At 38.3% G+C, this 25,819-nt stretch overlaps 2 protein-coding genes across 5 annotated transcripts; one reads left to right on the forward strand and one right to left on the reverse strand.

Annotated features, from left to right (window-relative positions):
• Nucleotides 1–4,918: 4,918 nt before the first annotated feature.
• LOC136766697 (uncharacterized) lies at nt 4,919–6,462 on the forward strand. The gene is made up of 2 exons (XM_066720416.1): nt 4,919–5,691; nt 6,017–6,462. The coding sequence occupies exons 1-2, from the start codon at nt 5,158–5,160 to the stop codon at nt 6,308–6,310; spliced, it is 828 nt and encodes a 275-aa protein (XP_066576513.1). The 5' UTR covers nt 4,919–5,157; the 3' UTR covers nt 6,311–6,462.
• A 751-nt stretch (nt 6,463–7,213) lies between these two features.
• Nucleotides 7,214–25,507, reverse strand: aco1 (aconitase 1, soluble). Of its 4 annotated transcripts, none has more exons than XM_066720414.1 (21): nt 25,492–25,507; nt 20,914–21,041; nt 20,066–20,234; nt 19,523–19,660; nt 15,939–16,008; nt 15,513–15,696; nt 15,095–15,234; nt 14,587–14,758; nt 13,880–13,980; nt 13,524–13,640; nt 12,935–13,094; nt 12,182–12,317; nt 11,344–11,428; nt 10,735–10,891; nt 10,470–10,594; nt 10,243–10,347; nt 9,609–9,751; nt 9,000–9,147; nt 8,627–8,749; nt 8,262–8,447; nt 7,214–8,044 (listed from the first exon to the last, which is right to left on the reverse strand). In XM_066720414.1, the coding sequence occupies exons 2-21, from the start codon at nt 21,008–21,010 to the stop codon at nt 7,928–7,930; spliced, it is 2,673 nt and encodes an 890-aa protein (XP_066576511.1). In that variant the 5' UTR covers nt 21,011–21,041; nt 25,492–25,507; the 3' UTR covers nt 7,214–7,927. The 4 variants fall into 4 exon arrangements, with proteins under 4 accessions (XP_066576511.1, XP_066576509.1, XP_066576510.1 ...); XM_066720412.1 differs by lacking the exon at nt 25,492–25,507 and adding an exon at nt 24,913–25,036; XM_066720413.1 differs by lacking the exon at nt 25,492–25,507 and adding an exon at nt 21,943–22,137.
• Nucleotides 25,508–25,819: the final 312 nt, after the last annotated feature.

Genomic DNA, 25,819 nt, shown 5'->3' on the forward strand with positions numbered 1-25,819 from the left:
CAGTGACAGCGTTTAATTAAAAGATGCATATGACTGATAACCCTGTCTTTATATTTATGTGTTTTTTTTGCTTTTCGTCCCACAGCGCAAAGTTCCCAAGACTGAATCCCTGTCTCGGACCAACTGTCTGTGTAAATGCAGTGTCCATAATAAGAGAACGAGTGACCCTGATCTGCACATCTCCAAACACAGCAGTAAAAGGAGGCTCTACAGAATGAGAAGGAAGAGCAAATCTTAGATGTGTGCATTACAGAAGACCTTTTTAATCAACAACATATTCATTGAATTGCATATCCATTAAATAAGACCTGTATCCCCTTAATTAAAGATCCTTTTGAATCAAGAAACAGCAACTCTGATCTTTGTCTGTATTTTCCTTTTTCGACATCCTCAAATAAATGCTCAAACCTCTTTTAGAAATGCAAGTATACTGCTACACACAGGTTAAATATTAGTCTAATCATGTACCAGATACAAGGCAGGCAATGAAAACCCATCCAGGGGTCTCTCAAAGACACTGCAGTCCCCCAGGAATTGAGTTTGAGACCTCCCTATTGTGCATGTCAAGAATCTGAGCCCCAATTTCACTATTACCCACTTCATACAACAGCTACCACATAAAAACATCTCCTACACAGGGACTTTCAGTTCAGCCAGTCTGGAACTCAGCACTAAACATCACTTAGCACAAGGACAGCAGAATACTCATTTGAACCAGAACCTTCCAAATTTAATCTTTCTGCTAAACAAATACAAATAATAATGTACATAACTATTTAGACTTTGACTAAGACTCTTTTGTGCTATGTTTATTTGACCTACAAACTGCCATAGCACATTTTGGAGAAGAGATGGCACAGCCAAGTGTCCTTTTCTGCTAGACAGCAATTGACTAACCGACACAATCCAATTCTAAAGTCTATCATGTGGGAAATGATCGTGTCTATTTACACGGCAGCTCTTTCTCTTTGTTGATTTGTTCACTTGGACTAAAGTTCCTGTGCCCTTGTGCTGTGTGATGGGATTTCTTGGACACCTAGGAAACTGGTGAACTAATTACCTCTTTCTAACCCTATGATATGTTTAGGGTTTTTCATTTTCTATGTTTACTGTCTATGTTATCCTGCAGTGAGATACATTCATTTTCTGACATGCTGATGTATCCTAAGGGCCAAAGGAGTACAAGTATTTAACTCAATTTACTCTCTCAATTTAACTTTTTTTTTTCTTTCAAACAAATAAAATAATGGTAAAAGTTTAATTAAACGATAGACTTGAATAAGTTAACTTTCTGTGAATATCACTGTCAAAAAAGGTTCAAGATACACAGTAGGGAGTCAAATCATATTTACTATTAATAGTTATTTTATAGTAGGAATGAAATGCCAAAACTAAACCTAATGCAAAAACACAAGTCTAGTGAGATTCTGAATTTGGCAACCGCTAGCTATTTCAGAATAACACAATGTGAGATTTTCATGGTAATATTGCCACAGTCATTAATCATTTGCACTTATAACTGTCTTCATGGTTAGTTTATGTTTCTTATCCAAATTCTTGGGTCAAACTCCCCCTCTCTCTCCCACACCCATGGGTACCAAATGGTTAAACTGATGTTCCAGAGATAAAGAGAAGGGCAAAGTGAGTTCAGACAAAAGCTTTTTATCCCCTCATGTATACAAACAAATGCCACATGGTCGGAGAACCCATGGGACTAGTATATCACAGCTGGCCACACACTTTTAAACACAGAAAGCTTGTATAGTCTGTATTGTATTGTATCAGCACATTATTACAGACCTGCTGCTGTTTAGGAATCCAGTTATATCAGTACTGTCCCTATTGTTGTGTATTTCAATGCTGTACATATTTGAGGACATACACCTGACGTCCAATACATTTTATAATCTGAAGTAAGGTGATGATGATAATGCAATGGATTACACCGTGTAACCATTTTTTATTTATTTTTATTCCTGGGTAGTAATTGTTATTTCCTAATTGCTTATCCTTATTGCTCAAAAGTATAGAAAATGGCTATTATTCCCCACAAACTTTGCTGTTGTGACCAGAACAGTGATATTTTGAAATGTAACTATTTCCAATGAGAAAACGGGCGAATTTGTGTCTTTTCGTTCACATAAAGTAAAGAACACAACAACATATGAATCCAAATTATCATGTATTTATACTAAAGTAATACAAAAGATTTAGAAGTGATTAATTTTTCAAGATTCATGATTATACTGTATTTACAGTATAATCGTAAATAATAGCCTTTCTATACTTTTGAGGCATAAGCAATTAGGAAATAACACTTACTACCCAGGAACAAAAATTGTGTTACATAGTGTTATCAAAGTTCTGAAATGAGTTATTAGTCACAAGCAAAGAGTTGTATAATCAGCAAACACTAGACCTTTACATTCAGAGTTTTTGAACCTTTCATTAGTGTCTTTCTTCTAAGTCTGAAACAAACCACCTATCCATATGTTCCGACCTACTAATCAACAGTGTTAACATATGAAAGCAGTTTTGCATCCTCCTGTCAAGTTGGCTAAGGAGACACCTTCCCCCCATGACAATTAAAGAAAAAATATTGAATATAAAATTCTTGGAGCTAAATTAAGATATGTCCCAATAGCTTCAAATGAATATGCTTGTATCTTTTGCTGGGGTACTTAAAAACATATAGGTATCATTTAATACTTCTGTACTATGGTAAGGTTTTCTATTGCAAATCCTAACATTTTCTTTCCTGTGTGGATAGATATGTTAAAATGCACACACTATACGGTGCCACTATAAGGTGGAAGTCACCCAGGATGTGCTCAATATTCATGTCAGTGACCTCTCAAAATCTCATGATGAGGTTTTGTAAGAAAGAATAGAGCACATTCACCAAAGGTTTTGCAAGTCTGAGTTAGTGCTGGTAAGGTAAGGTACAAGTGTGTGCTAAAACAGAATATTAAGGATATTAGACCACATAACTTGAAAGTCCAATTTGTACACACTCCCAACTCACAGTCCAGTTTTAAATTCCCTCTGGTTTTCATTTGTAGGTTTTTCCTACACGTTTCTTATTTTATTTACACGTGTGACAGAGGATTGCAGTCTCCACCATTTGTTGTCTTGTCTTTTCAAAGCTCCCTATAGTTAGATTGGAATAATGCAGACATATATATTGAACTTTTAAAGATTTGTCTTAATGTTCTAATCAAAGCTTTCGATGGGGGATATAAGATGTGGAAGAATACATTGTACATTAAAGAATAACTGGGGTGTTAGGGTATTGAAAACTGTACAGACCTTCACAGTGTTGCTAAGTAGTCTGGGCACATATATTCAGATGTTTTTGTATATATAGGGGATATAAAAAAACAGAACAATGGTATCAAATTTGATACCACTGTTCTGGTTCTCTCTCTCACACACATACACTTTCTCTCTCTCTCTCTCTCTCTCTCTCTCTTAAATATATATATATATACCTATATAATTGTACGATACAATATTTACCGTTTTTTAAAATTATTTCCCTATCGTTCAACTAATTTCAAAACACATGTGATTCATTACAAACTACACAATTATCCGATCATAGACTCAATTAAAAGTAAAGAAACAAAATACAATTTCCTCCCAAGTATACTTACAGTAAGACTGTTTACCCAGCCCGCACAAAACACAAATCAAATGCAAACAGCCGAAATATAGCACTATTAACCCCAATCATGATCCCTTTATCAATAAATGCTGGTATCCTAATTGTTTATTGCAAGTGCTTAATCAAATCGAGCCACAACCTGGCCACAACTTGACACCTCTTTAAGATCACTTTAAAATGATAAATGGTTTGTTAAATGATACAAGATTAAGTCAGCCCAGAGACAATTAAAATTAAATTACTCTTGAGACCATTCAAATGCGTTAAAGTCCGAATCACAACTTAATCACAACGTAATTATTTAAAATGTATTTTCAAATTTCGAAAGGGATATGTAGAATCAAAACTAGACCATTAAAACTTAATTATGTTAACTGAATAAAAAATATGTTATCACAGATTGTACTACACGCGTTTTGTTTGAATCCCAAGCGTACAATTTGCAATAAAAGGGGTAGGGGAGTAAAGTCATTTCATTAATCATTGTGTAGGTTTCCTTTCTTGTTCAAGAAAGAAACCAACCACCAAATGTCCCACACACACATCTTTATTCCATACATTTATAACGCCTACAACGCTCTCTACCAGGCATTATAATGCATAAGACAACACTATTTTATACATTATTAAATACTATTTTATTGTATTTAGTATTTTTCATTTTACATGAATAAAAACAATTCAAATTTTTTAATACTCATGATTAAAATCTTTAAAAAATCAATCCTTAAAATCACTTAAAATTTTTTAAAATCTTTGTGATTTTTAACAAACAATAAAGCAATTAACTTCAAAATAAACGTGCCCAAAACAACAAAACAAACGTGATAAAAGCAAAAACTGCTCACCAACATAAAAGTCGAATACATTGAAAATAACTGAAAATGCATTGGACAAAATAAAGAAACAATTAAAAAGGTAAAAATAAAAAACAAACAAAAAAGGTCCAATGCATTTAAAATTAAATCCAAAACGGTCAATGTATTTGACAAAAGAATATAACAAAACTAAACCAAAAAACCCTAAACAATGTGGTTTAAAAGCAACTAAATCTTTAAAAACAATTAAGATTCATTTTTAAAATCTTTTTTTAAAAACAATCATCCATAAATTATTAAAGTACATTGATCCATACAAACACTCACATGTGGTGGTTGGGGGGGATTGCTATCTGCTGTTTGAAAGCAGCGACGTTAATTCCGCCAATATACATCCACCCTGAGACGCCCCAATCAACATCTCTCCTGTTCCTTGTGTACACACAGCAGCACTTCAAAGTGGGCTTTCTGCGGGAGGAGGTGCATTCACCCCTGCTTTATCATAATTAAAATCTAGAGCTGGTTTGTGAAGTTTGACAGGATGGGACCCCCCCCCCCGGCATGGACGCAGATAAGGTGGCAGGATTGTCATAAAAAGAGCCAGTCCTCATCCCTGCCTCACCAAAGAGGCTGCAGCTGCATCCAGACAGGGACCCGTTGTAGCGCAGCGCGATGCTTATTATAGCTGTGGGTTTTCTGCTGATAAGCGCCATACAGATGGAGACCCGAGGTGCCACTGTCAACAACCTCTATCACCGGAGGAGACCCGCGTCAGAAGGGCGTCTCGTACTGGATCTGATGACAGGCGTCGACCACCATGAAGATCCTGAGATGGGCATGAAGAGAGCGATTGAAGCCATCACCAACCTGACCAAGAGTAATGCCAGCCCTGGCCTGGGCAGCGGCAGGGCGCCCTCTCTTAGGAAGATGGCAGCGCCCGTCCTGCAGCCTCTGGGCTCCCGACAGCAGGGGTTCAGGGCTCGCACAGGCCAGGAGGCTCGCCTGGGGTTGGGCAGCTTCTTCGGTGGTTTGAAACCGACACCGGCCGCCGGTTTTAGGGTCCCGACCTATACCCCTGCGCTGAGAAATGCCAAAAAGTTTTGGGACCACTTTGTTTTCAGGCGAAGATCCGACTCGCAGTCCATCTTACCCATCACCAACAACCAAGTGCAACAGGACACATGCCGGACCTTGCCTTTTCTGCAGGTAGGACCACACATATTGCTGCTTTCTTTTCTTTCATAAGACATGCTGCACCCTTTTTGCATGTATGCATTTTTGTTCAAGCTATTGGAAAAAGATATGTAATTATAGAACACAAATATTTAAGTGTTATTTTACGGAGTTAAATTAAGACATTTGAACTTGTATTCTACTGGCTCTGTAATAGTATATTTCGCATCTGCTATTAATGAGTCATTCATTCCTAATAGTCATTATATATGATATATATAAATATGTTGTGTGTATGTTTATTATAGGTGAATATTGAAGTATATTAATTTGGCAATGTTGATTTTTCTCATTCTAGAGTGTAGTCCATGAGAACTGTGAAAAGGTGGTGCTCAAGAACAACTTGTGCTTTGGGAAGTGCAGCTCTGTGAACGTCCCAGGCAACGAGGATGGTCTCCACACTTTCTGCTCTTACTGCTTCCCGGCCAAGTTCACCAGGAAGATGGTGCAGCTCAAGTGCCAGGATTCCTTACAAGTTACCAAAGTAGTGATGATGGTGGAGGAGTGTCAGTGTGAGGTCCAGAAAGAGAGACCCTCTCACCAGAATGGGCCTTTTCTAATGGACCCCAGTCTGGTCCGCAACCAAACCTAGGAAAAGCATTGTATCGGCTACTGTGGATGGTCTGCAGTGGAGAAAAGGGACTTAGGAACTTTTTGTTTTTTTACATGCTTTTTAAAAATTTATTTTTTTACCACATTTCTGTATCTCTTCATACCTTTTGGATTAAAACAAAAAATATGACATTCCTGATATTTTGTATTTAATGTTGGATATTCAGGGAACCAGAGACAAATTCTAAAATTGCATTTCCATAAAATTGACTACTTTTGGGCTATTATGACAAGTTGAATCACATAAAAGAAAATTGTTAAATTCTGTGGTGAGTACAGAAGCCTGTACTTAATTGTAAAAAACTTCCAGATCAAAATGACTATCTCAGAACCTCCTCAGAAGTTTGAGAATGAAGCCAAGCATTTTATAAAGGTTCAAGACAAAGAATTAAGGCATTCAAGAGATTTCAGCAAGTTTTCAGAATGAAATGGGCTTGAAAGAAAACATGCTGTTTGGAATTCCTTTAAAAATACATCTCAAAGGAAAAATAAATTAAAAAAAAAATCACGTTTACATTATTTTATTATTCCAATATTCTGGAAAAGTTCAAATTAAGATGCATCTGTGTTGTCTCGTCATAATTGACTAAAATACTCCAGTCCCAAATTCCATGTCTTTTAAATTTATGCAATCTACATAAGAACAGAATATACATTTTACATTTAAATCATTTTAGTTAAAGCATAAACTAATTTTCAAGAACAGAATATCCTTTCAGCAGAACACATGTGCTGGTGTAGTGTCATTCTGGACTAGCCTCCCCCCATCAAAGTCGTGTTACGGGATCCTGTCACCTGTTAAATATAACCTGTGGGTAGGAGTAGTACAGAAACAACTCTTCTGACAAAGGTTTAGGAAATAATACAAAAAAGGGGGAAGAAATGATTCAAAAAATACATTTAATCTGGCTTCAGGTTAGAAACATACCATCAATCTACAGTTTATCAGTAATATGATTAACATGATTAATTGAAGAAAAGCAGCACATCATACCATAAGAGGATGAAAAAAAAAGTCACATTTTGCTGGCATCTCCAGGTGGCACAAAATATGATTACCAGTATTTCATAAATTCATCTTGAGCATATTAAATCCTAGCATAGAGGATCTCAGAGCTGATGTAAACGCAGGTGTGTATTGCCACCTGCTTTTATAGTTGACAGATGCATAATTTCTTTCTTATCCATCTTAAAAAGGGAGTTAAAAGGCAGGCCAAATGCAACTGTAACATTTTCACCCACACAAGAAAGATATCACTGATGGACAAGGTAGGATTGATCCCCAACAAAAGAAAAAGTGCAGCAGGACAGAGGACTTTGTTTGACCTAAGAATTTTGTTTTGTGGTAAACTCTAGTGAGGTAGGGTATAAAGCCAACAAACTGACAAAATAACCATAATATGTCTATATTGTATTGAAAAGAAGATGACAAATTCCCTTCAGTTTAAACATTTTCTGTGCCCTAGAAGAAAGAAGTAGGAAAAATAGACAGAATAAACAGAGAATATGCTTTTCTGATGCTCTTATGTGTGCGGTCTCCTGGAATAAGGCTGTTAGTTCCGACTGGGTATTTTAATTCCACCTGAAAGCTCCGTCTCTACTTCTCCAGCATTTTGCGGATCATGTAGTTGAGGATTCCCCCGTTGAGAAAGTATGTGAGCTCCACATCAGTGTCAAACCTCATGCGGGCCTTCACAGTCTTCCCTGTGTCCAGCTGACGAGACCAAGAGGGCACCGGTTAAGCTTGAACTTATACTTTGGTTACTTGAACAATAGTTACAGAAGGCTTTGCTACATCATCTTACAAAATTCAACCTCGAGTCTGTAAAACTTAAGTACCTCTCCAGAACGGACTATGAGAGATGGGTGTATAGTGTATCTTGCATTCATAATCCTACCTCTCAATATGGTTTTGAGAATGCGGGCCTTACCTTGATGTCAACAATCATCCTGGGTGTAAGCTTCTCAGGAATGACTACGGTGTAGCGCTCTCTCCCTGTGAGGCCCAGGGACTCCGCCGTGTCTCCTGGGAGATACTCCAGGGGGATGACGCCCATGCCCACCAGATTACTGCGGTGAATCCGCTCATAGCTCTCAGCCAGCACCGCTTTGATGCCCTGCAGGAAACAATACATTACAGTATCATCTACTAACTAAGCCCATTATTCAAACAGGTTTTTCTTCTCTTTGGTCATCTTTCGAGATTGAGTTTGAATGGTTTTGCACGCGTGTTTAATGTACTGTACACTGCAGGTCCAAATCTTTGTGTGAATAAATCTTCCTGAGAGAACCGTACCAGAAGAAAAGGTCCCTTGGCGGCCCAGTCTCGGGAACTGCCAGAGCCGTACTCCTTCCCTGCCAGGATGAGGAGGGGAAGGCCGGCCTGGTGGTATCGCTCAGCAGCATCGAAGACGTCCAACTGCCACAGCAGACAAAAATAAATAAATAAAATGATACACTGGACTTCATTTCCTTGCTGAACTACAACATATGGAAATAAAGAAGCTAAAACAATACCAAGAGATGTGATTAGACTGCAAAAAAAGATGAAAAGATGTCTACTAAGCATATTTGTTGTTGGTTACTGATGTTGTGCTATAAATCAAAGAGAAAAATGTTTAAAGCGGTTCATTTATGACTCTCCATTTAATTTAAGGAGTTCTCCGTACCGTTTCTTCAGAAGGTATGTGTAGTGTCTGAGGAGCCTGTTTATTCAGGAACTTGTTGAAGAGGCGGATATTTGCAAAGGTGCCCCTTGCCATGACAGCATCATTTCCACGGCGAGATCCGTAAGAGTTGAACTCTCGAGGAGTCAATCTGCCCAGACAGGAAAAGCAAATGATTACCCACAGATTAATCACAATCTAGTCTGTCCACAAAACTAACCACCTCAAATTCTACCAGGTCATGAATTTAAACTAGGGGCGAGAGGCATTCCCACTACTTAAACCTGCCTGACCGATCATATTTAAGCCAGAAAACATCATACTAACAGAACTATGTCTTGTATGCATTTCTTCTCTCTTTTCTTCCAAATGTTTTCTTGGTTTCGGTTTTTAATTAAAATCTTAAATGCAATTACACTATTTTGTTTTAATCAATATCAGAACAATAATATTAGGTTTATATAAATTGTACCAATTCCTGTCTGAAAAAATGAAATAATACCTGGTGTAGAGAACCAAACATTAATGTATCATTCACAAAAGAAACGTCTCAATTATTATGCATGTATAATGATGTGTTCAGGTTAGTAGTGGCGTAAATGCATCTCTCACCCCCTGCCTGTCAGATAGCGAGCTGCGGGGCTGTTGCGTGCGATATTCCCAGCGGGGGAGATATGGTCTGTCGTCACTGAGTCTCCGAGGTTCAGCAGCACATATGCATCAGTTATTGATTTTGGGGGTTGAAGGTCTATAGTCTGAAAAATAGAGACATTTTTGAAGTTTTTGTAATCTGGAGAGCATTGGGCAAGTGAGGACATCCAATACAAGAAAATAATGCTGGCCAGGCAAATAATGACAAGGCTGTTTGTTTTCCACTTCTGAGTTGCAGGAGACCTGGGAATGGTGCTCACGAGAAGACATACATCTGAATAAATAAATCAGAATTTCTCTCAAATTAGCTTTTCTTTTCAAAATTCACTTGTAGCTGAAAAAATAAAAGGTTTACCATGGTGGTACTGTACTACTCAATTTATTGTACTGTACACTCTACAAACATTGTACTATAAGGAATTTATATTTTGCTCAGTCCAAAAGGCTAAGATGCCAGGTGGTAAAGATTGGTTGCATCAGTCTGTGTATTCAGTACAGTGTTTTGCCAATGTTACATTTTCATTAAGCTATAGTTAAAACAAAGTTGTTTGTTATGAAATACACTGCATTTCTAGAAGATAAAATGGAAGCTTACCAGATTGTCAAAGAAAGGTGGAGATTTGATGTAGGTCGATTTGGGATTCCAGGTGTAAAGCTTGTCTGAGGGAGAGTTTAACTCATTCCATCGCTCGTTCACTTTCTACAGAGAGAGTACAGTTATGTGCTTTGAGTCATTAAAATTTTAAATTATATTTCTCCAGAGCAAAAAGGAGTTACCAACAGTTCCAGGGCTTCAGGACATGAGCTTGAAAAGCACTTTACCTCAATTTTCTCATAGACCTCTTTGAACATGACAGGAATTACATGTTCTCGCTCCACCTCCTGGATCTCATGCCTGGATGGCCAGATGTCCCTCAAAAAGATCTTTTTTCCTTGAGGGTTGATGCCTAGACAGACAGAAGGAGGGCAATTACACTTCTATATTTCTTATTTATATTTATATATTTTTTGAAAGCAAATGAATATAAAATAAAAAAACATTCCAGAAGCACGATAAAGATTGTGATGTAAAAGCACGGCAGCACACCCAGAGGCTCGGTCTCAAAGTCGATGCACACGGTGCCCGCGATGGCATAGGCAATGACCAATAGCGGCGAGGCCAGGTAGTTGGCGCGGGTGTTGGGATGCACACGGCCTTCAAAGTTCCTGTTGCCAGACAAGATTCCCACAGCCACGAGATCATTCTGAAGACAATACCACACACAATCTCAGCAACAATGCCAAAACACTGTTCAAACAGTAAAGACTCACAGACTACCTACACCATTAGACCATTGTTATTTTCTTATCTGAATTAAACACACATCTTCATTATCAACTTAATTCATAATGTATATGAAGTGATCTTTAAGGTACAAGACGAGGAAGGATATATGTAAAAATAGACACAAAAATAGACAAAGATTTTCAATGGAAAACTAATGGTACAACACTCCACCCCATAAGACAGTTATATAAATAGCCAATGAATACCAAGCGCTGGTCTAGTTACGCCGACAACAACATTGAAAGTAGTGCATTGGGCCAGCAGCCAGAGCAATGGGGAATTATTTACTTCTCTTTCCACAGCTCAAGTGAGCAGGTCTGCACTGTGGTGTACTTAAATGTTAAAACATCCATTCTGAACCCTACATACCTGAGTGATGGCCTCCACTACTGGCTCTGGAAGAGGGCCGCTGTTCCCGATGCAGGTCATGCAGCCATAGCCCACAACTTCAAATCTGTGGGGAGGATAAAACTACTGGTGTAGAACTAGATTAACCACCTAAGAATGTATAGCCACAAATCTGTAGTATTTAAGCCTGATTCCACTGATATAATTAGCAAGACAACAAAGTGTGGGGGTTAAACTCGGGTGAAAGCTACAAAACCCAGGAGATGTTACATTTCAAACCTTTTATTAATAATACACTTTAGGAATGGGGCCACTCAACTCCTAGGTCCACTTTGTATACCAAGATGTGAATTTCCACAACATATCAATGAATAAACATGGACCTGAAGAGTACATCTTTTGGATGTACAATAAACAAAGTTCAATTGACCGTGAGCTAAGTTGGCAAAACCATAGCAAGCATACTAGTTTTTTTTTGTTTTTGTTTTCTAAAAAGGAAATAAAACGGGGATCTTTAATAACTGAGCCAATGATTAGTTCAATTAAGTAAGTTTCTAAGGAATGAAAAACAGAAATTCCTGCAGCTTACAAATATCACATCTTGAGGTACCAGTAAATTGCCAACATAAGTGCACCATCTAGTGACCATGCTAAAGAACTGCCGATGGAATTGACATAACATCATGGCTTTATTTAAGCTACATTTGTGGTACGTCTGATAAAACTTCAAAGGTTGAGATCTACCCATGAACGTATGACTAGGAAGGGAACCTTTGAACGCAGCCCTGAGGACAGGTGTCCCGCTGCTTCTGCATAATTTCCTGCAGGCTGAGCATTCATTTGAATTCTGTGTCATTACCCGAGCTGAGAGAGGTAATCCATCACTCCACTCTCCTTCAAGTAGTAGGTGACAACGCCGCTGCCAGGAGACAGGCTTGTCTTTATGTACGGCTTCATACTGAGCCCCTGTTGAACAGCTCTCTTGGCCAACAGCCCTGGAAAAAAAATGCAACAGAATGACATTAAAGAGGTGACTGATGATACAAGGAAGACTATCTTGGGGATCATTATGGAACCTGGGAACTACGCATTTAAAACAGAGGACCAAAACTGACAGCTCTAATAAAAATCTAATCTCAAAAGTGTGGGAACATACACCTGACACATTTTGTCATTTCTGGCATTCTATATGGCTAGATTGATAGGATTAGAAATGCAGTAACTGATGGCCTTGATATAACTGGTTCAATATTTTGGGGCAGCAACTCTATGTCAGATTGAAACTAGACATTGCATTTGGTTTATTGATTTGTTTTTTAAGAGGTCTAGACAAAAGTGTGTAGACTTAAAATCTAATAAGCATTGATTTTTCAAAGGACGGGAAAGAAAAATAAGTATTTCAAATGTAAATAGCCTTTATGGAACAAAAATGTATTAATATCGTAATTGATGAATGAGGCTAATATTGCTCATATACCAGCATTGCCCCCTTATATTTGTAGTCTGTAATATATACATTTATTTTAGATGTTAAAAATGAACCTCCTTATATATAAAATATAGGTTCGTTCCGATGTTTTGGGAGAGGCAGCGGAGGTGGCCGGGGTGGTACCTGCACCCAGCATCACGGAGGGGTTGCTGGTGTTGGTGCAGCTGGTGATGGCTGCAATTACCACGGACCCGTGTGACAGCTTGTACTCTTTGCCGTTGTACTCGAAAGAGGCTGAAACAGTCTGATGTTTGGGCGCCACCTGGAAGCCTTTAAATCCTTGCTGAAAATACAATCAGTTGTCGATTTCAGGATCTTTTGATCTCAAATGCACCTATAGGCTCTCTCTACAGCAGCACAAGTTCTAGACTTAAAAGTTTAAAGTTAGACAAAGTGTTGGAGGAAGATAATATGAAGCAGAAATAGGTCTGAGCCAAAAGAGTTCAGTGTGGGCTAAAAGGACATGACTTAGACAGGATATAAGTGGGTGTCTACAATGTCCAGTCTTGCACTCACTTCTGCAATTCTGAAAAACGGGTACATAGATGTCACAATACTGAAATTGTGATATCTGCACATTCCATAACTCAATTTAGAGTGCTAGGGTGATAAAGAGATGTTACAAAAGATCTTCCCCATTGAACAACATTTCCTCTTTATTCTACACACTAAGAACTACAGCACTAAACCTGATCAAGAGAAGATGCCTTACCTTGGCTCCTAAGCAGCTTTCAAAGTCTTTCTTCATATCTGTCACCGCTACCTTGTCCTGGGGCCGTTTGGGGCCGCTACAACAGGAAACCACAGTGCTGAGGTCGAGCTCCACTACCTGCACAGAAGAAACAGCAAAGTGCCTCACAGCCACAGAGGACACTGACAGGAGGTGTGTCAGCCAACGTGGCTCTCAAAATTGGAGCCCATCTTTGCTCCTGAAAAGCTTCTCCACGCTCATCTTTGCTCCGCAGTTACAAACGATCTTCAATAAATGGCCTCCATATGTAAACTAAGTAAAGGCAGAGAGATAGAATGCTTCCACAGGGTAGAAAAGGCAACGCTGATTTCCGTTACCTCTGTAAAGTCTGGATCCTGGGACGAGTCGTTGAAGTCCCTGAACATCCCTACTGCTTTGAGGTACTGGGTGATGTAATTCAGTTTATCTTCATCTCTCCCTAAAGAGAAAGGAAGCATTACAAAGCAGAGTGCAAGTGCAACAGTGGAGTGTCGATTATCAGAAATTAGAAAATTAAATTAAATAGTTATTGTTACACTCCCTGTTTCAACCAACAGAGGTCACTAAAAGCTCTTTATATAAGATTGAAAGTTTCTCTGAAAAGTTGCCCCCTCCAGGCAGTTCACCCATTCTAAAGTAAGGACATCTCTAGCAACATGAAATAATAGTGAAGTAAACTCCAGTCTTGCTAGAGATCAATATGATGCAATTCAGCTGCTGGAGCCTGCAATATCTATGCAATTCGTTTTGAACACCACCATATATTTATTTTTTATAAAGGCAAACAGTTGATTTCAGAACTATTGCAGTCTGCAATTCCCCAGATGCTTCTTTTTGTTTTCTTATATGGATGACTTGATGTGCATGTTTTTGGAGCATGTGGGAGAGCTGCCTCCATCTATCCTAGCCTATTACAAGGATTTTCAAGGGCTATAAATAAGGCATAGGCATTCAAAAATGGCAAGTATAAAAGCAAATAAAAAAAATAAAAAATACAGAAGATTGCATCAGGCCGGGAATGGAAGCACAGGGAATTTGTGGTCACCCGTTTGCTCCAGGTATTTGACGCTGATGTGATCGACAGGGAAGAAAGCGGCTGTGGCTCCGTACTCTGGACACATGTTGGCAATGGTGGCCCGGTCAGCGATAGAGAGCTGGGCCACACCGGGGCCAAAGAACTCCACAAACTTTCCCACCACGCCAACCTGCCTTAGGTGCTGTGGGCAGAGAGGACAGAAAATCAGAGCTCTGGTGTTACTTGGGTGGCCAGGTAACATTTCCGATCCCTGACAACAACAATGATGATAAATAATAATAAAAAAGGGAAAGACTTCAGATTATGTTCTTTAAAAGGAGTATTTGAGATCATGCTCATTGTTAGGTCTCTCATCTTCTGATGACCAGTCAATTTTTCATAGGAAGAAGTAGGAGAAAGAAAGGAAAAGGAAGTGGTGGGGGACAAAATAGTGCACAAAGTGTACAAAGACACAAATCAAAGGTTGTTAACTGACCGATGACGTTCGAATTCTCCAGCCGTTTGTTTTCTTACATACCTTGGTGACTGTTAAGACGATGTCTGTCGATGTCACTAAAGGACCTGGGCTCCCCAGCAGCTTGTAGCCAATTACTTCTGGAAGGACCATACTAATGGGCTGACCCAGCATCACAGCTTCAGCTTCAATTCCACCAACACCTGGAGAGAAAAGGAAAGGCTTTCCAGCATTAAAAATAATTGTGACATTTCACGGTTTTACTTGCCTTACCAGAGCATCTCCTGGCATTTTAATTGAAAATATATAAAAAAATGAGATAAGCTGATCAAGCAGAGTAGCTCCCTGTTGAATCCAGATCATTAAATCAGTCTAAATCGTGTGTTTGCTACAGTACAATTTTCCTGCTGGTAGCAGTATTGAATGAACACTGGCACACACAGTTCACATTCATGGTGCAGTTGACACGCTGGTGGCCTACCCCAGCCGAGCACGCCTAGTCCGTCGATCATGGTGGTGTGGGAATCAGTGCCAACCAGGCTGTCTGGGTAATAGAAGCCATCCTGGTCAAACACCACTCTGGCCAGGTACTCCAGATTGACCTGGTGAACTATTCCAGAGCCTGGGGGGATTATCCTCATGTTGTGGAAAGCCTTTGAGCCCCACTGGGAAGCAACAGAAAACACAGTGCATTTTCTTTCCACATCTTCCCAATGAAGAACTTCAACAATACAAAAATACATAAACAGCCTCCCCACCTCGTGAACCAAACTCACTGATCACATGATTAGAGAATCATTTTTTAGATGGATAGATCGCAACACATCTTTTGTCTTGTGGCAACAGTATACTTCACTCTACACAGATTAAAAAAAAAAATGCAATATACACACACAACCCTACCTACCTTTAGGAACTCAAATCTCTCTTTGTTCCTTTCAAACTCCAGATCCTGGTTCTTTTGTAGACTGTCAGGCCTGCAAAGAGAATACAGGTATTCTTACTAACTTGAAAATACCCATAAGGGCTGATTTTCACCTGTTGCTGGCAAAAACATAAGCAGCTGCATGAACCTTTAATAACTTTATTATGAGATGGTCAGCACAATCTTGGATTTAATTACACCTATCCTGCGGCGATCTGAAAAATAAATTGAAGACTGCAGACTCAAAGCGTTACAGCAAAACGACAATTTGTTTTTAGTTTTTTTATAGTACGTCACCCAACACAGAGCTTTCCTAAATCTGGCATGCAGTTACTGTTCATGATGGTGATACATATTTTTGTGTGGGGAAGCGTTTCACTGAAGTGATGAATTCTTAACGATGGTGGCTATGAAACAGTATTAAGCGATTCAAAGCCGTAAGAGTGTGCATTACTATTATTATTATTATTATTATTTATTTCTTGGCAGACGCCCTTATCCATTATCTGAACTGCTGCATTACTTTTCAGTGCCATTCAAAGCAACAGTGAGATAACAGCATGGTATAAAGTTCGGAGATCTGAATGAATTTTGTGGAAGTTGCTTAACGACGATTAAGCTGGTCAACAGTTATAACATGACTGCAGGCAAAGTCTGCTGCAGCACCTTCCTCAGCTATATTCGCAGCCAACAATTTTCTCCCTGCCCTACCCCACTTCCTGAGAGACAATGGTGCTATAGTCTTAGCAAGGCCCTCCAAAAAGTCATTGTGAAACAGAGAAGGAACTCATGATATTGTAAGCCTTTAGAATAATACTTTACATTATTTTGCTTTGTATCCATTGCCAGGTAATATGATAAGATGAGCAGGAGTCTCAGTGAATGCATATTTGTTTTGCGATAATCCGATGCCCAGCATACACAGCATTCAGCTTAACACACATTGAAGTTGCCAGAATGCCTTCTCTCTCAGTTCCTGATGTCTTGGTCTCTTTACTAAGTAAGATCTGATTTCTAAAACAAACCAACAACAACAAAAAATAGTCATAACCTCGCAAAATAAAGGCCTTCAGAACTTTCTGCCAAAGTGAAGTTCACATCTTCAAAGGAAACAGCAGGAAAGCTGATTAGTAGGATTGTAACATGCACCATGAGTCTCTCTGATTAATGTATATCTTTGTAGATGTCACAGTTGAAGGCCTTCTTTGTCACTTAAATAAATTATCCTTGCTCTGTTCGTCAGCGCTCATAGATAATCGATGCCCCTCAGTTCCTGTCCTTGTGCTTCCCAGCAGAGAGCACTTCTTAAATTCTAGTGGGGAAAACATGAAAGGGAGTGTTATCTCCAGGAGCAGAAAGAGAAGAAATTACACAGCACTGCATATAAATGAAAGGTCTTTGGTCCCAAGGAATAATTTGAGAAACAATCGAATCGAGCTATGGGAGGGACTTTATATAATGAGGGAAACTGAACATAAAGAAAAAGTTATTCCTGACATCAAGAGAGACAGAGAGACAGACCAATGTTTCCCTATAAAGTATAGTATTGAATCTATAGTATGAGAATCTTAGTCTTCTGAAAGGCTGTAGTTCCATCCATATGGAACAACGGACAAAGGGTGCAGACGGAAAACTAAAACAGACATTATATTGTTCACTTTCTCCAAGAAGAATGTTTTTGAGAAATATTTAGTAAAACAAAATAATCATAAATAAAAGACATTTAGATGTAACGAATGTACTTACAGCCATGCAAGCACACACATTAAAAGTGCTTTTACGAGACTGAGCTCTGGGGACAACATCCTATAATGGCAGCACTCAAGGATGAATACATGAGGTTTTCAAGTGAACTGAACTGCACAATGGAACCATGCAACTTGCACATAGTTTCATCAGCCAAGACAGTTTAGTTGTTTATTTATTCCAGATGATGCAAGTCAGTGGTAGGCATTTCTTTTGTAGGTCGTCGTATAAACCTTTCAATATATCGTATTAAATACCTTTGCTTACTTGTCAAAATCTCCAAATGACTGGATATAGTTTGACAGGATGATTTTTATTTATTAATGTGCAAAAATACAAACAGGTGCCGGTAATTTTGCAGGCTATCAAAACTTGCTCTTCCTGAAAATCACAAAATATCACAGGATGTACCAGGAAGTTTTGATGTTATCAAATGAAAGACGTACATTTTCATTTATAAATGATTTAAAATTGCCCTGCGAAAATAAATATATTAAAATCATTCTGACAATTAAGCAAAGGTATAACAATATGTTTAAAAAATATTGATCAGTTTATATTCAACCTTTAACTTCAGTGCAGACATATGTCATTTGCAAGCATGTAAAAATTAGATGCACCACACAACAACTTTGACAAAACAAAGATTGAATCTACGGGACCTTTAAGTAGTACATAATGTTCTGAAGTGAGGAGTACAAGAGGATGTCACTTTAAGAACATGAGTGCTAACTCAAAAAGAGGAATCGTTGTGAAGATAAACTCTCACGGCAAATGGATATTCAGCATTTCAGGAGGTTTGTCCAGTTCTGCAATGTGTGCAGTCGCTGCTGCGTGTGAACTTGTGGCCTGCCAGGGAGTGATTCCAGAGGCTTCTGGAGAGTTTCCAAGAGACTGAACATGTTCATCCACATCTAAGGCAAGTCCATCTGCGGTCAGCCACAACAGCAGATAACTGATATGTGGTCCTTTCTAACATTGAAAGACAGTCAGGCAACTGCTGCAAAGTTACAGAGCAATCTATATCCTTGATCACTCTAAACTCAACCCAGGACCCAAGACCAGAGAACACACACAGAAATTAAACCGATTAGGGAAATTCTTTACACAAAGGAGTCACGGCATCATGGATCAAACAGCCATGCAAATTTAACTTCAAAGAACATCTTAAATGAAATCCTTGGAGCAATAAGCTATGTGTAACATGACAACTTTAAACTTTAAGATGACACCCAACTCTAAGGCCACCTATCAATTTGTGACATTTTAGGAATAAGGTATACAAGAAAGTATGAGAACACAATTGCTAGGATGTTACTTTTCGGTCAGTTATCATAAACCCAATCATAAACTAAATGGCCAACAGTAACTTTGTTGAACAAAACGTTAAGGTCACGCTGTTAAACAATGTGAAAAAATGTTTAACTAACTGACCTTTGTTGTGCCTTTCAGCAAGAGGTTTGTATCAAGAGAACAGAGAAGGTTCTAACGAAATGATATGGTTCTGGCTGCAGATCCATGCATAACACCTTTGAATGATCTTTGTTCTCACATCTGGTGTAAGGCAGTGCAATGCTTTGCTGTTGCTCACAACCATGCTTTTGTATTGAAATCAGAACAATGTCTAACCTTAAACTTTATACCGATTTGGAACATTGCAAGCATCAACAAAGTCTGAGGGCGGTGTTCCGTCTGTACTTCTCCTCACTGGTGTTTGGATGGCCACCAAGAGAGCAGTCTGGATTTAACATTTTCAAAAGATGGAAAAACAAACTATTTTTAAAGGAGAGAGAGAGAGGAAAAAAAAATGGAGAACTTACTTTCTGTTAAAGTCCACCTGGATGGAGTGGTCAATCACCAGGTCAGCCGGACACACTGGATTTATCTTCTCCGGGTCTCCCCCAAGCTTCTTTACAGCATCCCTCATGGCAGCAAAGTCCACCACAGCAGGCACTCCACTGACAGGCAAGACCAGCAGTAAAAATGTGAGGAATACATTGGAGCAAGGACGAACTCAATACCCCACGGAAGTGTTAACTCATTTCTGTGCAGCTATGCATCAGATATTGCAGTACTTTTAAACTGAAAGTGTTGCACAAACATTTTAGACTAACTTTAATTTCTGTACATCCACAATTTCTATTTTACATTTAATATGACCAGCATTCATTGAACACTGACAATTTTTGCTTTGATTCAGAATAGTTTTCTAGAAATGGAAATGCAATACTAAAACTTGTATTATTGCCAAATCTTTAATTAAATGCATTTTTTCATTCTATTCATTAACATCACCAGTGAACACGTGTTTGATATGTACACTCCACCGAACAACATCAGCAAGAGACCATTCCCAAACTCACGTGAAGTCCTGCAGAATGACTCTTGCAGGTTTGAAAGGCACTTCAACACTCTGTGTCTGTGTCTCCTTCCAGTTGAGAATGCTCTCCACATCGTCCTTCTTCACCAGAAACTCATCGCAGTTGCGGACCGCAGCTTCTAGCAGCACCCGGATGGAGAACGGAAGGCGGGCTGTAAGGAAAAAGAAACCCAATCAGAAATGTCCCCCCTCCTGTGAACACTGTCCTGCAGGAACACGGGCATCTGCTTTGTGTGCGATCGTGAAGCTTATTCCAGTATTTACAGCTGATTTCAAGTATAATTACAAAACAGGGTTCTGCTAGGGAGGCATATACCCCCTCTGGAATGAGAATGAAAGGTTTAAGATGAATAATATTAAAAGTACAAAAGTACAATATTGTTATTAATTAATTAGGAAGGGCAGTTCAGCATATTCATAAATATTAGTCTGTCTGAAAGAAGGTTGTTACCATGTCCAGTAATTCAAGTCATTCCTACTGTTGCATTAATGAGGCTAATTATTCAAATCAAGGTTTCTGGATTAAATTTAATTGTGTTCATTGGGGTAATGTAGCTCCTCAGTCTAATAATGAATAACTGTCATTTTGAATATAAAACCTGTAGCTTTAGGGTCTGCAATTAAACCATTTGAGAAATAGCAGCTGCAGTCAGGCTTAAAAAAGGTTGTTTCAGGAGTCCTGTGTAATACTGGCCAATAATGTAAGTAGACAAACAACAGCTGCAAATCAGTAAAAACACTTGCACTTGTGTGAGGAGCACAACATTAAAAGGCAGGAAACAACAGGCATGAACACTTCTTCCAGAATATTAGGAAACCAGAAATCCCTACCGTATCTGGGATCCCCCAACTTGCACAAGTTGTAGATCTTTTTGGCTGGCTCTTTTGGGTCCAGAGGTTCTACAATGTGTGCGTATGGGTTCCTCATGGTTGTACAACTGATGGTGTCTTTTAATCACCTGAGGAGAATTTTGAAAGGAAAAAAAAAAAACAGCTCAATATTATTAATAATAATAATAATAATAATAATAATAATAATAATAATATTTGTATTTCTTGGCAGACGCCCTTATCCAGGGCGACTTACAAAATAAGCACAATACAAATAGTCATCCCCTGTCATTCAGCCCAGTGAATGGAGTTTATCCCAGCATGATACTGTGTATACATTCTCCTGCTCCTTCAAAGACCACAAGACGTGTGTCTGTGGCACCCCGTACTTGCACAAAATGTTGTCGTACCCTTTGATGATATGGAGGACACTTAATGGTTATTATGGATTTTGATTAAAAATAAAACAAATACAAATAAATCAAACTGAATATTCATGAACATTAATGGATTTATTTGTATAAGGAAAAGTATTTTCTGTTTTCAGATGTTATTGTACTCTATGTCAGAGACCAGATTCAAAGCATTCAATCAGGAATAATTCAAACTTGAGCTCAAATCCTGAGCTGCTCAGCCCAGACAAGCAACAAAAATGACATCAAAAGCTCAGGCCCCAGACAAGGGGATATAAGACCTTAGGACGCAAAGGAATGACATCACCCTAACAGGCTGATGGCCCCATTACATAAACTGATAAACATGTTAAGTGCTTAAAACGTGAGCAATTTCCAGTTCCTTCAGTTACATTAGCATTAAAAGCCTTTGATTATCTTGCAAAAAGGGGCTAATGCAATTGGTAACTAAGCCAAGCAATGTTTCATCACATTTCTTCATCATGCCTTGTCTTCGGCTAGATTTCAGTGCTCACTCAAGAGACAATGCCAGCAATGGCAAATGCCTACAGTTCGTACAGCATCCTGTTGAATGCTAAAACTTAACTGGATTGCACCGTTCAGCCATAAAACTTACCCCTCACAAAAACAAAAGCCTTCAGAATAGACTGTTCAACAGGGGAGCATCAGAAAAGCAGCAGCTATGAGGTGCCAAGTTCACTGGTTTTCTCCAGACAAAAGGTACTCTACGTGCTCAGTTCCCCCCTCCTCAGTTTATTTTCTTTCATGCAGTGGTGCTGCTGTGATTGTAAACATCCAGGCAAGCTAGAGGCTATGAGAGACGTCTCTGTGTTAATGAAACACATGGCTTCTTTTCTGCCCCTATTTAACTCGAAACCCTTGACGCAGAGCCAAAATCCCAGCCTGGTACGTGACACACAGCGGGCCACATGATCAGAGATAGTAACAGTAACTGAGGGAAAATAACAGGACTGTTGCTCTCTTATCCCAGCCTTTTTCACAGAAGAGTTTATTTTAAGACAGCATGAAAGAAAATAATGTCAGATCTGGGTTATTTTAAATGCACCAATTAAGAACTTTTTCATAATCTTAAGAAACTTTTAGATAAATATAAAACCTGTAGGATTGCACCCTTACAGTCTCGAGTTGAGCAGTGCTAAAAGAAATGTGCAATTCCTAGTATTTTGTATAACAATTAATAATAATAATAATAATAATAATAATAATAATAATAATAATAATAATAATAATATTTCTTGGCAGACGCCCTTATCCAGAGCGACTTACAACATAAGTGCAATTATACGTACAATTACATACAAGTGTTTTATGTACACAGCAGTTGTGTTAACTTGTTTCGTAAAAATGAACAGACATAATTCCTCCCCAAGTATCACATTCCAATGTTTTTTCTCTCACACAGTTTGTCAATTAGCAGTGCAGGAACAATGGAAATGTTTGAGCTCATGTTCAAAGACTTTCTGAATTCCACAGATTCCAGCACAATCATCTAGTGAGAACAGTGATTTTCTAAATAATCCTTACAATGTGAAATTCCCACTTTGCTTAGGTCTAGGGCAAATCTACATTTGTCTCACAAGATAATATAATGGATTTTCCTCTCCTGACAACAACAGTACCTTTAACCACATTCCTATGAAAGATGGTTTTCCACCTAATTTCTCTTATATTTTGTAAGTCACCCTGAACAAGGGCATCTGCTAAGCAATAATACTTACTATTATTATTAATATTAATAATAACTAAGTACAAAATCAGGGGTGACGTTAATTCCAAGAAAATATGCATGTGGACAACAGTGGTGTCATCCTTGTGGTTTCAATAGATACAGTATTCCAATACTTCAAGCAATCAGGTGTCTGTACTGTGACAAAGTAGCTCACCATAATCTAAATTCACAGTTTGTAACTAATACCAAGGCAAAGCAGGGTCCGATTCAAGTGAACTGTTCTGTAGACACAGCACTTAAAATCAAAACCCAACACCTACAAAAGAAAAGTATATGTCACCATGACCCGAATGATAATATAGTGAACAAATCAACTAAAAAAGATCAATGCACGTGATAATTGGAAACAGTTATCAAAACATGGGGCATAGTACAAAACCACTTTAGGTCCACCCTTGCAGTGTAAATGCAGAATAAAGGTTTTTTTTTTTTTTTTATTACACTACTTTATATTATGTAAAACAGTACAATGCCACCTCTTTAGAAACCAACTGTAGTGTCAGTGTGCTAGTTGTAGTGTTAGGGAGGGAGTGACGTGTAATACTCTGATCAGTGTGGATTCACCTGCAGAGATTGGTCTGGATATTCATGATATTCTGTGGGCTCCAACTATATGCCCCCTAGTGAATCATTCAATGAGGCAGAACATGTATAGAAACTGCATTTACTTGAACACTTATTAGATATATGTAGTGGTAAAGCCAATCTCCTTCACTCTTCTACAGAACCAAACAAATGATTAACAATTGCGGTAACTGGATGAATTACACTGCTAGAGATAATTGAGTTACTATAGTACATTAAGTTTAAATAAGGCGTTTCTTGCCAGTATCCAGTCACAGCTGACTTTTGTGATAATGCAGGTCTTTCTCAATCAGCAAAGAAACTCGGCACAATTCCCTGAGTCTAAGCCAAAGAGCACCTTTCAATAAAATCCCAACATTGAGCAACATTAAGCCTATTGATCTGTCAAGTGTTCCTAAGGAACGACAACTACTTCACAACAGCATAGAGAGATTTCAAAATCGACAATTGCACAGGTTAACAATTTGACAAGAACTTCATAAATGGACACTTATTGTCTTGACATTTCTAAAGCTAACAGCTCATGCCTTGGTTGGTGTCTTCACGAGTACTTTTCTTGCAGCACAGAAACAAAGAAACGACACCACCGGTTTGCAAATGAATGACAAAAGGCTTGGCTTACAAGTATTGCATAACCCACCCCCCTCCCTCAGTGTCACAGGGTTTTATTCATTATTTGTAGTGAGCTAATAATAATTACTGGATTCATTAAAGCATATATTAAATATGCACGTCACCAACAACAATCGTCAAGTTAACTGTGTTGTAATGATTACAGACGTATATAATTCTTGTAAAAGCAGGTGCTGTACCGTGTAACACACTGGCTATTTTGTATCTATTATTGAACTGTCCTGAGTTACATTGTAATCACTGAAAAAACTGCCCCTTCATTTCTGACAGCGCTGTAAAACTAAAGGGTTCACACAGTGGTAGTAAAGAATTAAAAACACGTAATAATAAATACTAATAACACATACAAACAAATACATTACATTAAATGCTGGCTTTATCGTCTGAAACATGCAAAATATGAATAAAAACATATATAGTTCCCAGTGTTGTGGCCTAGCACTGCTGTGATCACAGCTTGAGAATGGGCTAGCAGTAGCAGGTTTGTTTCCTCAAAGCAAAGGGCACAGCGCTCACGATTACATGCATTTGAAAAAATACACTAAACCTACATTACATTATTATTAAATCATTATGTAATGGTTAACGCACGACGTCGGTGCAATTCACAGCACTTACCAGTTAGCAAGTAATAGCTACTTTCTTCTGGAAAAGCCTGCTAAATTGTGCGCTCTCATCTACGTAGCAATACTGGAAGTGTGACCGGCATTTAAAGGGACAGTAGCTATAAACCTGTATTCCACATTACATGCAATAAAAGCACATACACTACATGCAAACGTCACATGAATGAACAATGACTTTAAAATACGTATTTGTGAAATTACCCATAATTTCAGCCATTCTGAATTGGAAATTTGAACTCAGTTGAAGGAATCCTAATAAAAATAGGAATTACAAACAATTCACAGTACATACATGAATGCATACATACATACCTACATACATGCACACATACATACACAGCACCACTGAACTGGGTTTAATTGGGTCACCATAACTCTTGCTGAACATTGGTCCAAATTAGCTAACCATACAATTCTGTTTTGTAATCATATATACTTTGTGTATTCATCAAATAAAATTGTAGAGTCGGGCTATCTAGTAAAATATAAAACATAAAATATAGAACAGCTTTAAACCTTCAATATTCACATTTATATATTTAGGTGGAAAAAGTAAAGGAGTTACCGTTACCCTGCTAGTACAATCTTTCAGGTCCTTGGAACAGAGAAGATGTACCATAGGCAAGGTTAAGATTAGACTGGAAGAACGTTTGGACAATCTGGTCTACAGATAAAGTCCCTACTGTAAACATAGATGAACAAAAATAAATAAATTATATATGTATGTGTGTGTGTATGAATACACACATATATGATAAATAATTATGCATTTCAATGTATGCATTTATTTAATTTATATCTGGTTTAATGGAATCAATCCAGAACCTTTCCAAAACAAACAAAATGTTATTTTCCAAGCAATACAAAAACCTTGATTTTATAATGAAAATCACACAGCT

The sequence above is a fragment of the Amia ocellicauda genome, chromosome 13 (assembly GCF_036373705.1).
Source record: "Amia ocellicauda isolate fAmiCal2 chromosome 13, fAmiCal2.hap1, whole genome shotgun sequence".
Classification (NCBI taxonomy): Eukaryota; Metazoa; Chordata; class Actinopteri; order Amiiformes; family Amiidae; genus Amia; species Amia ocellicauda.